The sequence below is a fragment of the Diplotaxodon limnothrissa genome, linkage group LG8 (assembly GCF_057381915.1).
Source record: "Diplotaxodon limnothrissa isolate DT_005_m linkage group LG8, D_limnothrissa_male_GT1.1, whole genome shotgun sequence".
NCBI lineage: Eukaryota > Metazoa > Chordata > Actinopteri > Cichliformes > Cichlidae > Diplotaxodon > Diplotaxodon limnothrissa.
Window position 1 is genome coordinate 32,455,990 of NC_140603.1, and position 12,367 is coordinate 32,468,356.

At 49.8% G+C, this 12,367-nt stretch overlaps 1 protein-coding gene across 1 annotated transcript in view; it reads right to left on the minus strand.

Moving 5' to 3' along the window:
- The window catches only part of ankfn1a (ankyrin repeat and fibronectin type III domain containing 1a), a 108,191-nt gene that overhangs the window by 15,490 nt on the left and 80,334 nt on the right, over positions 1 to 12,367 (minus strand). Inside the window, 4 exon segments of the mRNA XM_085361129.1 lie at positions 129 to 219; positions 2,136 to 2,233; positions 2,576 to 2,689; positions 3,140 to 3,334. Of these exon segments, the coding sequence (XP_085217255.1) occupies positions 129 to 219; positions 2,136 to 2,233; positions 2,576 to 2,689; positions 3,140 to 3,334 (498 nt within the window).

The following is a 12,367-nucleotide window of genomic DNA, read 5'->3' on the forward strand; positions in this document are numbered from 1 at the left end:
TATTCAGCAGAGGAATATAAAACCAGGCTGAAACAGCTGCTGCACAAAGAGGTTAAACTCCAGAGTCACAGAGAAGCTGCGAGCTGCTGAGATGGTGAGGTTAATGGAAAAATATGGAGAGAACTTACTGGATGGAGCAGCAGATGGAGGGAGGGAGGAGGCGGGCGGACCCCAGCCCTTCATGTTATAAGCCGACACTCGAACGTAGTAGAGCCGACCCTGAAAAGTAGAAACCCATCTGTTAGAGTGAAGAGGCGAGTTTGGAGGAAAGAAATCACTTCTGGTGAAAATAACTGCATCAACAAAAGTATGTGGACACTTCCACTGTTGGAACTGCAGCAGTGTGTCCACATACTTTTGTCTTTTTATCCTGCCTCCTGTTATTAATGTGTCAGGACGGGACTGAGCTGTTTCTGGCTTTTTATCCCTCAGATGTCGGTTAATGTGATGACTCCCACTGAGTGCTGTGAAAGCGTCTGCACAGCTTTTTCACCAACTCATTTGTCTGCTTATTCATGCATTTAAAGCTGGAACATTTCCGACGTGCACGTCTGAAAAAGTTTTCTAAAGGTTTGAAGAGGTTTCTTTATTTTCTCTGGCAGCCTGTCCTTGGAAAAAAACCAACAAAACGCTCTGACAGTCATTTTTACTGTTTTATATCATCAGGACACTTTGTGGAAATAAACCTTTGCTGCTGTAAAAGTTCGTGAAAGCATAAGTGCTTTAACATTTGAGGAAAGTTTCCTTTCAAATGTCACTCTGCTGCTTGGTTCAATTTGGGTTTTAATTGGAGCCCCTCGAGCCTGTGTGCTCCGCCCCCTTCTGTTCATCCACACAGACAGCAGCTCAGAGGAGGTCTGCAGAAAAAACCAGCACTGCCATCATCATCATCAACAGCCGACTGCTCGCCTTCAGCCAACGTAACGAGGACACGTCTCCACGCTGGAAACATCAGAACGTCTCCACAGAAAACAGTCGACTCCACCTGAGCAACACGAACAACACGTTTACTTTCAGGCTCGCACTGAATCAGCTGACCTCATCCAATCAGAGCAGGGTGCAGCTTTTTCACCGACAGCGGCCTCGATCCCTGAAACCGAACGACGGAGCCTCCGTTACATCAAACTAATGACTTTAACCCAATATCACTCAGGTTTCTTTAAACTCGGCCCCACCCTCAGCAGGCCCCACCCTCAGCAGGCCCCACCCCTCAGAGGTTGTCATACCTCTTTGCAGCCAGTTTCATGCTAGCAACCAGCAGAGGAACATATATTTCCTGGGTGTGCAGGCCTGTGAGACTGGTCTCTACGTGCACAGACCACCAGGCCGACGTTTGTGCCCACCAATAAACGTTAAAAATCTTTTTTCCCAGGAATTCAAACGTCCTGCTGTCGCTGCTGTGTCTGTCTAATTAAATGTTTTTAACGCCATGTGCTGAGATATTATCAGCTATCATTAGCTCCCTACCTTCACTTTGCTCCCTGGCTACAAAAACACCACCTGCACCACCTGCACCTGTGCTGTGTTCCGGTCACAGCTCCTCGCAGCTTCAGGCTTTCTTCCACCTACACAAACAGGCCCCCCGTGGCCCCCCCATGTGTGTGCCCTGCAGGTCTAATCCTTCCAGGACAGCTGAGTACTTAAAGGCCTCCGAGCTCCTCGTGCGGCTCGGCCCCGACTCGATGAATTCAGTATGTAAATGAGAGCTGTGACGTTCGAGGCCCAAGAGCCTCGCCGGCTCATTATTCGCCCTCGCAGCGTCTCCGGCCCTTTCAGCCTGCTCTCTAGTTCAGGGCCGCCGTGGAAGTTTGTGAAAGCCGCTCGCTGATCTAAATGGCAAACAGCAGCTGTGGTTCGGTGTGTGCAGCACAGCGAAAACAAGTCTGCATCACAGACGCCGATCAGCCAACGCACAACGCAGGGACCGCGCAATGACATCACCGAGGTCCGAAATCACGCGCCTGCTGCAAACGAACACATGCATCACAGCGAGCGGACAAACGTGCAAACGACAGACCGACCTGAGCGACAGCAGCTTCGTCGTGACAGAAACTCTATTCAATCCTTTTTCTGAAACTGTGAACTAAAGCCAGCGGCAGACAGGTGGATGTGCGGAGGAGGGATGCTCTTGTTACCGTGGTGAGGCTGCTGATGGTGCACTTGAGGCTCTGCAGGTTATCCAACACCATCTCTCCGGCGAGCAGCGAGAAGTCCTTCAGGCAGCTCCATTCCACTGCGAACACATCGACAGACGCAACGTTAGCCTCCTCATCCCTGCCTCTGAGCACCACTTCCTGTTCCTCCGTGTAACCACGACAACCTGAGGCATCATCTGAGAATAAATCTGGGGTTTAAATCCAGAAGCTTTAGAGTTTAACCGTGAAGTAAACCTGTAAATTAACGCAGAACAACCTTGTTAATTTATCGTTTTAAATGTGGTTTTGCAGACCCAACATGAAGTCTTCAGTCGAAGCTTCACCTCGAACATCGAAACCTAAATGATGGCCTCACCTTTGACCTTTTAGTCTCTCAGACAGGACCAGGCCTGTGTGCGTGCATGCACATGTGTGTTCACCTCTGTACTTGGTCACCACAGTGGAGTTGAGACACTGCGGTTCCTGGAAGGTGACGGTCAGAGTGCTGCTACTGCTCACGCTCAGTCGAACCATGGACGGGGCCTCCGGGGCACCTGAGCAGGGGCACAGAGAGGAGGGTGAAACGTGTGTGTGTGGACCGTGGCTCTGACTGTTTTCCAGGTAACTATGGCAACATGTGATTGACTTCCTGTTTCCTGCCTGACGTCTTCAGCAGGTGTGATTAGTCGCTGTGTGAAGCCTGCAGAAGGACCTCAGTCGAATCACCCTGACGTTGCTCTAATGAGACCATGAGTTCACCGCGCACGTCGTTCACGTCTCGATCGCAACCTTTCTGTTTTATAGCTGGTTGTGTAAATCCCGCCCCCTCTGAGCTCTGGGTGTAGCAGCTCTAATGTTGACAGGAACACCTCCAGCTGAACGTGTACTGCGCTCCGAATCTGCTGCAAAGGTCACGCGTGTCCCCATCAGGCTGTCTGAGCTGCCACACACACAGGAAGCGACGGCAGGAAATACACACTAAGGAGGGCGGCGTGCGGACTCACGTGCGTGCTGGAAGCCCGTCCTCATGCGTTTGTACAGCTTGCACCTCCACTCCCACGCCCTCAGCTGTTTGTCTTTGTGGCAGGCCTCCAGTGAGAGGCCGTCCCTCTGAGCCTGAGCCGCCAGGTCGACCGCCCGCCGCTCCGCCTCCAGCACCAGAGAGTTCAGGTGAGCCTCGCGACTCTCCACGCTCACGACTGCAGGAGAAACACAGCAGCTGGTTACAGACAGCAAACTGCAGGAGGAGCTTTCTGCTTCTTCACATTTTATCTGTGCTTCACACAAACCTCCACCCGCTGCACCCATTGTCACAGTTCACAGCCAGTGTCGCACTAACTGCTGAACGATCTGCGAGCGTTTGATTAAAGCTCAGACGAGCGTGTTTGGCTTTCTCGCTCGGTGGGCTGAATGTGGCGTCGTGTCTCCTGTTAGTGGAAGAAAAGCAGCTTGTGGAGGAGTTGGAGTTCGTCTCTGTCAAGGCCACGGCTCACTCGTCTTCAGAGGCAGACAAAAGGAGATGCAGCAGAGAAAACCAAACACGGAAACGTGTTCTGAGCGAGCGCAGAGGGACCAAAGGTGCAGGGCGGCAGAAAGACGGGAGAAAGGAAAGAAAACTTTCTCTGATCGATCGTCAGGTCTGTTATTAAAGCATCTGTGCTGCATGTTTGTGCTTCGGTGTGTGAGCGGCTACATGCCGTGTGTTTCAGCTGCCTCTTATTTAGCACCAAGGACGAAATCAGTCGTATAAAAATAACTTCAGCTGATGGAGCTGACGATGAAACAAAGCTCTGGGGAAGCAACTGGAGAGTCCATCACAGGGCGGGGTTTTCAACGGGCTGTGCAAAACTCTTGAGCCACATTTTGCACAAATGATTCATAGGTCAGAGTTCAGAGGCTTAACAAACAAAAGCATTCTTCTGAAAATGAAACACTGAACACGAGAGGAAAAGCAGCAACGTCTGAAGAAAACCTCTGAGATCTTAGGATGAGACGCTTTTCTGTCCGAGCTCCTTAGACTACGATGAGCTGGATGACTGAGAACCTTCACAAACAACTGTGAAAGAAAGCTTCAGATCTGCTGCTCGCGAGTCTGTCTCCTTGGAAGCAAAATACACAGAAATGAGGGGTGGCTCAAGATTTTTGCACAGTTATAAAACCAGTGAAAATCAGGTCCTAATGAAACCAGTTGGGTTTGAGCTGTAAAGTCCAGGATCTGGTTCTAGAGCCCACAGAGGAGCCCGAGGATGCATCAGCATCATCATCATCAGAAACAACGACTGGCATGTTTTTAGAAGACGAGCGTCATGTGTGGACTGTGGAGCCTCTGAGGATGGAAACATTTCTTTTTCATGCTCTGACTGATGTTTCCCCTCCGCCCGAGTGAAGAGTGGCAGCAGAGCAGTGGTATGAAGTCTGACGGGCGCATTCATCACCAGCACAGCTCTGTGTGTGTTCCTCCACGTTTGTCACGGTGAAACGCTCCGCGAGCTGCCAGCCCGCCCAAACACCGCCGCTTTACTGCGACGCCACTCGCTGCCATCCAGTTCTCAGTCACGGACCGTGACAGCAGCATAAACAAGCAATCAGCAGCAAACAAGAACACCCTCACACACACACACACTCTCACTGTGTGTCTCAGTCTAACCTGCTGCATGCAGAGATGTTATGAAAGCGAGTAAAAATGAGCCGTGAGGAGAGATTTCAGCTGCTGTCGACATGTTCTGAAGTCTGCACAACAAACCAGCTCATCCAAAAAATAAAGCCGAGGATGATTTACGCTTCAAGACCTGAGCACAGAATTATGTGACGCTTTCAGCTCCTGAAACTGTGCTTCACACTCTGATAGGACAGGCTGATGAGAGCAAAGAGCATGAAGTCCAGCTGTCAGAGTGTAACGTCCATCATCAGTGTCCACGTGAAAGCCCACGAGTATTCACACTACAGCCCACGAGCCACAAACGGACTTCAAAGATGTCTGACAGCAATGACTCTGCAACAAAGTCAATGATTCGATACGCAGAGTCCAAAACTGATGAGCGACACCACAACAGCTGAATGAGTTTGTGGCTGTTTAACATTGAGATAGAGATGCAACGATACCAATTTTTTCAAATACGATACCGATACTTGGATCTGAGTACTTGCCGATACAGAGTACAAAAACCGATACTTCTACCACACACACACACACACACACACACACACACACACACACACACACACACACACACACACACACACACAAATGCAATGAATTGAAAGACAGGTTTTATTTTATTCTCTGCCGATAAAAAATAAAATCTTAATAAAAATGACCACAAAAAAATTTCAAGTGAAAAATAAGCACTTCTGTTAAATTATTGCAGAGTGTCCATATTGTAATTTAAAAACCACTGAACTATTGGCACTGTCTCGAGCTTTCAGAATAATAAATAAACACTTCTGTTTGGAATAAAATAAATACAAATTAGGTTTGAGAATAAAATAAACTTTTAAATTATTGCAGAGTGTCCATATTGTAAACAAACAAACAAACAAAATAACGAAAGTATTTGGCATTGACGAACTCCTCATCTGCCCGTGGATCATCAGTTCACTGTGACGTTAAACCAAGGACTGACATCGCGCACATACTGCTTGTCTTTACCTCTTCAGAAAGTTTTGGCACCATTATCTCCCTGATGTGTGGGCGGCTGGGAATTTCATATTGTGACTCGAGTACGCTGAGAAGACAGTGCAATCCTATGTTTTCCACGACTGGCATTGGTTGGTCATCCAGAGCGATAAAATGAGTCAGAGCCTCTGTTATTTTACCTGCCCGTGGATTTTCTCTTGACATTTTTCATCACTTTTCCAAAACCTGAGTTAAAGTTGGCTGTTCCGGTCCACACTGCTGACATTTTGTTTAGCCTAGCTACAGCAGCCTCCAGTTTCTCTTTTTTATCTGGAGCCGCCAGTCTCACTCGCCTAACCCTGTGCCTGTTTAGCGCGGGATGTCCCCTTAGTGGCCAATCTAAAAAACTACAACAGAAATGACATGCCACCCTCTGATTAAAGAAATAAGTTAGTATCGGTTCATGGTATCTGTTAACTTTTACGAGTATGAGTACACACACATTTTACAGTATCGGTCCCGATACCCGATACCAGTATCGGTGCATCCCTACATTGAGATCAATTAAAGTGGAACAGAGCACAACAATAACAAGGAGTGTGAGTTTGTTCTGTGTGTATGAACAGTGGTGCACCACAGGGCTCCATGCTGGGACATCTGCTGTTTAACATTTCTTGCAGCACGTTAACACAACACGTTAACGTCAGCTTCTATGCTGACAACTCTCTCACTTCACTGAGTTACTGGTTCTGTCACTAGTAGCTATAACAAACCAGTTACTACCGATGGTAACCAGAAAACCCAGGAATGTCATGTTCTTCAGCAGGATGACGCTACACTTGCTATAAAACCTGCAAACTGAAACATTCGTGTTTAAATCCTGTGTTTAAATCTGCGAGAGTAGATCACTGTGATGTAGATCATGTCCTCTGTTCCTGTAAATATATGAGAGGTTTTCTAGAACAATCTCACAGACTCCAGTAAACAAACTGTAGAAAATGCTGACCTTCAGCAGCAGAGCAACAAAGAGTCATGACTTACTTCTTAAGACGCTTTGGTTAAAAACACCACGAACTGTGTTTTTAGTGCCAACAATGCTCGCTGATGATGAGCGGTCTAATCTCCTTGTCCTGACGGTGTAGAGTGGCAAAGGTCTTCACCACCATCTTCAACCTCTCACTGCTACAGTCTGTCGTACCATCCTGCCTGTGAGCAGCCACCATCGTTCCAGGGCCCAAGAACACGGTGAGCTGCTTGAATGACCATCGTCCACGTGCTTTAACAGCCATAATTACCAAATGTTTTGAGCAGCTCATCATGTCGCACATTAAAGCTGCCATCCCTGCAGACCTCGATCCACACCAGTTTACATTCAGGGCAAACAGGTGGACAGAGGACGCCATACTTACAGCTCTTCACAAAGCCCTCACCTGGGCAGTAGTAACCCCTGTGTGAGAATGCTGTTTGTGGACCAGCTCTGCCTTCAACACAGTTCAACCCCACAGACTGGTTAATAAACTAAGCAACTCATGACTCAGCAGCTCACTGTGCAGCTGGATACTGGACTTCCTGAGCAACAGACCCCAGAACATCAGAATGGGAGAGCACACCTCCACCCTCATTCTGAATGTGGGCGTCCCACAGGGGTGTGTCCTCAGTCCCCTCTTATACTCACTTTTCTCCCATAGCTGTTCACCAATCCACACCAGTAACGCCTTTATAAAATTTGCTGATGACAGCACCGTCACAGGACTGATCGACAACAGCGATGATTCAGCTACAGAGAGGAGGTTCAGCATCTGAACACAGCCGAGACCAAGGAGATGGTAATCGACTTCAGGAGAACAAAGCGATCTGAGCACTCCACCCTCTACATTGATGGAGGAGGCAGAAAGGGTAGAAAGCTTTCCTCGGAGTCCACATCTCGGCCGACCTCACCTGGTCCACAAACATCTCCCACCAGGTAGGGAAAGCACAACAATGGCTGTACTTCCTCAGGAAACTGCATCAGGCCCAGTTACCCCAGAGTCTGCTAGTAAACTTTTACCGCTCCACCATCGAGCCTTCTGACCTCCTGCTGCACACTCTGGTCCAACTGCTGCACCACGGAGGACAAGAGGAAACTGCAGCGGGTGGTGGGGGCAGCAGAGCGGGCAATCGGCACCTCACTGACCCCCCTCAGAGACATCTACAGGGAGTGCAGAATTATTAGGCAAGTTGTATTTTTGAGGAATACTGTTATTATTGAACAACAACCATGTTCTCAATGAACCCAAAAAACTCATTAATATCAAAGCTGGATGTTTTTGGAAGTAGTTTTTAGTTTGTTTTTAGTTTTAGCTATTTTAGGGGGATATCTGTGTGCAGGTGACTATTACTGTGCATAATTATTAGGCAACTTAACAAAAAACAAATATATACCCATTTCAATTATTTATTTTTACCAGTGAAACCAATATAACATCTCCACATTCACAAATATACATTTCTGACATTCAAAAACAAAACAAAAACAAATCAGCGACCAATATAGCCACCTTTCTTTGCAAGGACACTCAAAAGCCTGCCATCCATGGATTCTGTCAGTGTTTTGATCTGTTCACCATCAACATTGCGTGCAGCAGCAACCACAGCCTCCCAGACACTGTTCAGAGAGGTGTACTGTTTTCCCTCCTTTAAATCTCACATTTGATGATGGACCACAGGTTCTCAATGGGGTTCAGATCAGGTGAACAAGGAGGCCATGTCATTAGTTTTTCTTCTTTTATACCCTTTCTTGCAGCCACGCTGTGGAGTACTTGGACGCGTGTGATGGAGCATTGTCCTGCATGAAAATCATGTTTTTCTTGAAGGATGCAGACTTCTTCCTGTACCACTGCTTGAAGAAGGTGTCTTCCAGAAACTGGCAGTAGGACTGGGAGTTGAGCTTGACTCCATCCTCAACCCGAAAAGGCCCCACAAGCTCATCTTTGATGATACCAGCCCAAACCAGTACTCCACCTCCACCTTGCTGGCGTCTGAGTCGGACTGGAGCTCTCTGCCCTTTACCAATCCAGCCACGGGCCCATCCATCTGGCCCATCAAGACTCACTCTCATTTCATCAGTCCATAAAACCTTAGAAAAACCAGTCTTGAGATATTTCTTGGCCCAGTCTTGACGTTTCAGCTTGTGTGTCTTGTTCAGTGGTGGTCGTCTTTCAGCCTTTCTTACCTTGGCCATGTCTCTGAGTATTGCACACCTTGTGCTTTTGGGCACTCCAGTGATGTTGCAGCTCTGAAATATGGCCAAACTGGTGGCAAGTGGCATCTTGGCAGCTGCACGCTTGACTTTTCTCAGTTCATGGGCAGTTATTTTGCGCCTTGGTTTTTCCACACGCTTCTTGCGACCCTGTTGACTATTTTGAATGAAACGCTTGATTGTTCGATGATCACGCTTCAGAAGCTTTGCAATTTTGAGACTGCTGCATCCCTCTGCAAGATATCTCACTATTTTTGACTTTTCTGAGCCTGTCAAGTCCTTCTTTTGACCCATTTTGCCAAAGGAAAGGACGTTGCCTAATAATTATACACACCTGATATAGGGTGTTGATGTCATTAGACCACACCCCTTCTCATTACAGAGATGCACATTATCTAATATGCTTAATTGGTAGTAGGCTTTCGAGCCTATACAGCTTGGAGTAAGACAACATGCATGAAGAGGATGATGTGGCAGCTTAGATAACGTCACTACAGAAAAGAATATCGCCCATATGGTTTTCACTGCTCTATGCATAGCCAAGAAAACAGTCCTCATGAACTGGAAAAATAAAAATAATCTTAATTCTAACCAATATAGAAATTATCTATTAGATTACATTAGTCTTGATACAGCCTCTGCCACCACATCAGATCAATTGCTCTGGGCTCCTTTGATCAGCTCCATCACCTAGTGGGGGTGGGGGGTCATAGTTTGGTCCCGCCTTCACTGTTGTGATTGGTGTGGGGGTAGGGACAGGCTTAGGGCGTCGGGGGGTTCCCTGGAGGCATCTTCCTTGGGGGGCTCAACCCGGGGTAGCGGTCATGTCCGGTTGGGGGCTCTTTTGGCTCTCGGGTGACTGTTTCCTCGTGGCTGCGTGCAGCGGGGCTAGGGGAGGGTCTGTGCTGACGGACGTGGGTTACTGACCTGGTAGCCTGTCTGCCCCTGGGTGGGTCCGGGATGGGCGTGAGGTTCTGGGGGCGCTCCGTCTCTGGGCAGGGGCCCTGGCCGGACCTCGGGGCCTTGGGTCCTGGTTTGTGTGTTGCCGGGGTTGTGGGCGGGTGGGTGCATGGGGGCCCATCCCTGGCGCAGGGTGCCGCCGGTGCGTCGAGCCACCTGGGGGGCTCTTCAACTGGTGGGGGAGATTGTCACATCTTGCAGGAGCTTTCCTCTCCTCAGGAACTCTCTGCAGGAGGGGGAGATACAGGAGAGGTGGAGGAAGATCTCAGCCTGGGTGTTTATTGTCTTATGTAGTCTGGAAGATGAGTGGATGGTGGGGTGGGTGCAGTTTTCTCTGTGGTGGGGTTGGGTGGACTGTCCTGGGCTCTGTGGGGCCGGGGGGCGCTGCTGCGCTGGGCCCCGGTCTGGATGGGCCTGGGCCCCCTTTCCCTGGTGGGTCGCGGAGTATGGGGGTGCCTACTGGGGTCAGCGGGGGAGCTGGCCCCAGGGAGGGGTCACTTGCCCCCCCCCTTCCTTCCCTCCCCATCTCCAGCTGCCTCCCTCTTCCCGCTCCACCACAACTACCCACACATGCAGGACCTTGGAGTAGGGGTGTGTCACCAGGGTGCAGAGGAGGCCACCCCCCCCCCCCCCCCCCCTGTCCCCTTCTGGCTGCCTCTGCCTCAATTTTATCCCACAACTTAGACATTCACATTACTCACACTCTCATTACACATACATATAGGATGTTGGGGGTGGGCACGATACACGGAGTCCAAAGTACCATCAGGGTGTACACCTCACCCCTGGCGTCATTGCCCACCTCTCAATTTTAAATACACGTAGACATTGAGGGCCAGCAGGAGGGACTATGCGCTTACCTGCTGCTCTCTGGCAGGTAGCTCCATGCCCTCCTGGGTTTTAAATGCACCTCAGAACACACATGCATCAACACTACAATGAGCGGGTGGAGGGAGGTTTGGAGTCTTCTCTCACCCCCGTTCTCTGCGACCTGCTAGAGCGGGGGGGCTAGGAGGAGGAGTTGGCTGTCCAACTGCGGTCTGGAGTGTGGGGCCTCCCTGCTGCTGCGGAGTCGGGGCGGTCTGCCCCTCCCCACCGCAGGGAAAAGGGTAGCACTACCTGGGTCTGGGTGCAGTTCCCCCCTCCAGGGGCAAGGGTACCTAGACCCGGTTAGTAGAGTACGCTTGGGGAGTGTGATCGTGTGTACAGCGTCTCTTTATGTCTGTCTCCACGTTGGTTGAGTGTGGAGTAAGTGCATATGAGAGCATGAGGGTGGGAATGGATGTTTGTGTCTGTGTGTGCCTGTATGTCTGTGTCTATATGTCAGGTTGGGTATCAGACGCCACCTCTCTGGGGACATCTCAGGCCCTCCAAGGTTTGGAGGCCTATCTCCCCCCACCACCACTTCCCCTGCCAGTGGCGGACTCCCTCAGGTGTCAGTGCGTTGGTGGTTCTTTGTGTCTGGGGGTGGGCGTCCGGGTACACACCGGCTCACTCCTTGGCAGCCGCTTGTCGGGGCCTGGAGCCTGGGGCTCGCTCGGGCCACTTCGGAGGTGGGGTGCCCCCGGCCTCTCGGCCTGGGGCTCGGTCACTCAGGCACAGCTGGCTGCCGGCGGAGCTCACGGGCGCGTCACTGCAACCCCCCTGGCGGAGCGCGGCTGCTGAGTGAGCCCTCATCTGGGACTCTCCTCAGCTCTTTCTGGGACAGTGGCGCGGCTGCCCCTCTGTTGGTCTTCCTTGGTCTCTTGTGTTCTGGGGCCCTCTGGATGTCTGGAGTTTTGACCTCCTCCATACCTGCTTCATGCCCTGGAGGACGGGGCTGTGGCCCCCCCACTCCCTAGCAGATCGTTACATGGAGAAACCTTTGGAATGCAAGCATGCTGATCCACACAGGTATGCACACAGGTGTACACACGGGTATTCACAGACGCGGACTAAAGCTTTCTTGGCTGCTGCCTCAAAGCACATTGTGCGCTGTCTATCTTGCGTGTTGCACAATATCGTTTATTATTTAGTATCTACTGATATCTACTGCTAGCTAGTTTATTGTGATGGTGCCGTTTTTTTTACTATGTTGCTCTTTGTTGTTTGCTTTCTCTTCTGTTTTTTTTCTCCATACAGGTGACCCAGGTGTTTTGTTTGGTTTTTTTTGTTTTTCTTTCTTCCCCCCCTTCTCACCGTCTCTTCTCCCCTTTGGTTTTCTTTCTCTCCCTCTCTTTCTTTCATTCTTTCTCCCTGTCCTGTCCCCCAGTCATGTCTGTCCCGTTTGTAGCAACTGAAAATAAAATAAATTCATAATTATAATAAAGGTCAATCAAATGGACCAATATGGCAAGGCCACGATGATCCACTTGGTAAAATAAATCCGCTTGGCATCTTTCTTGGCCTTAAGACAACAATTCTGATGCTAAAGATCCA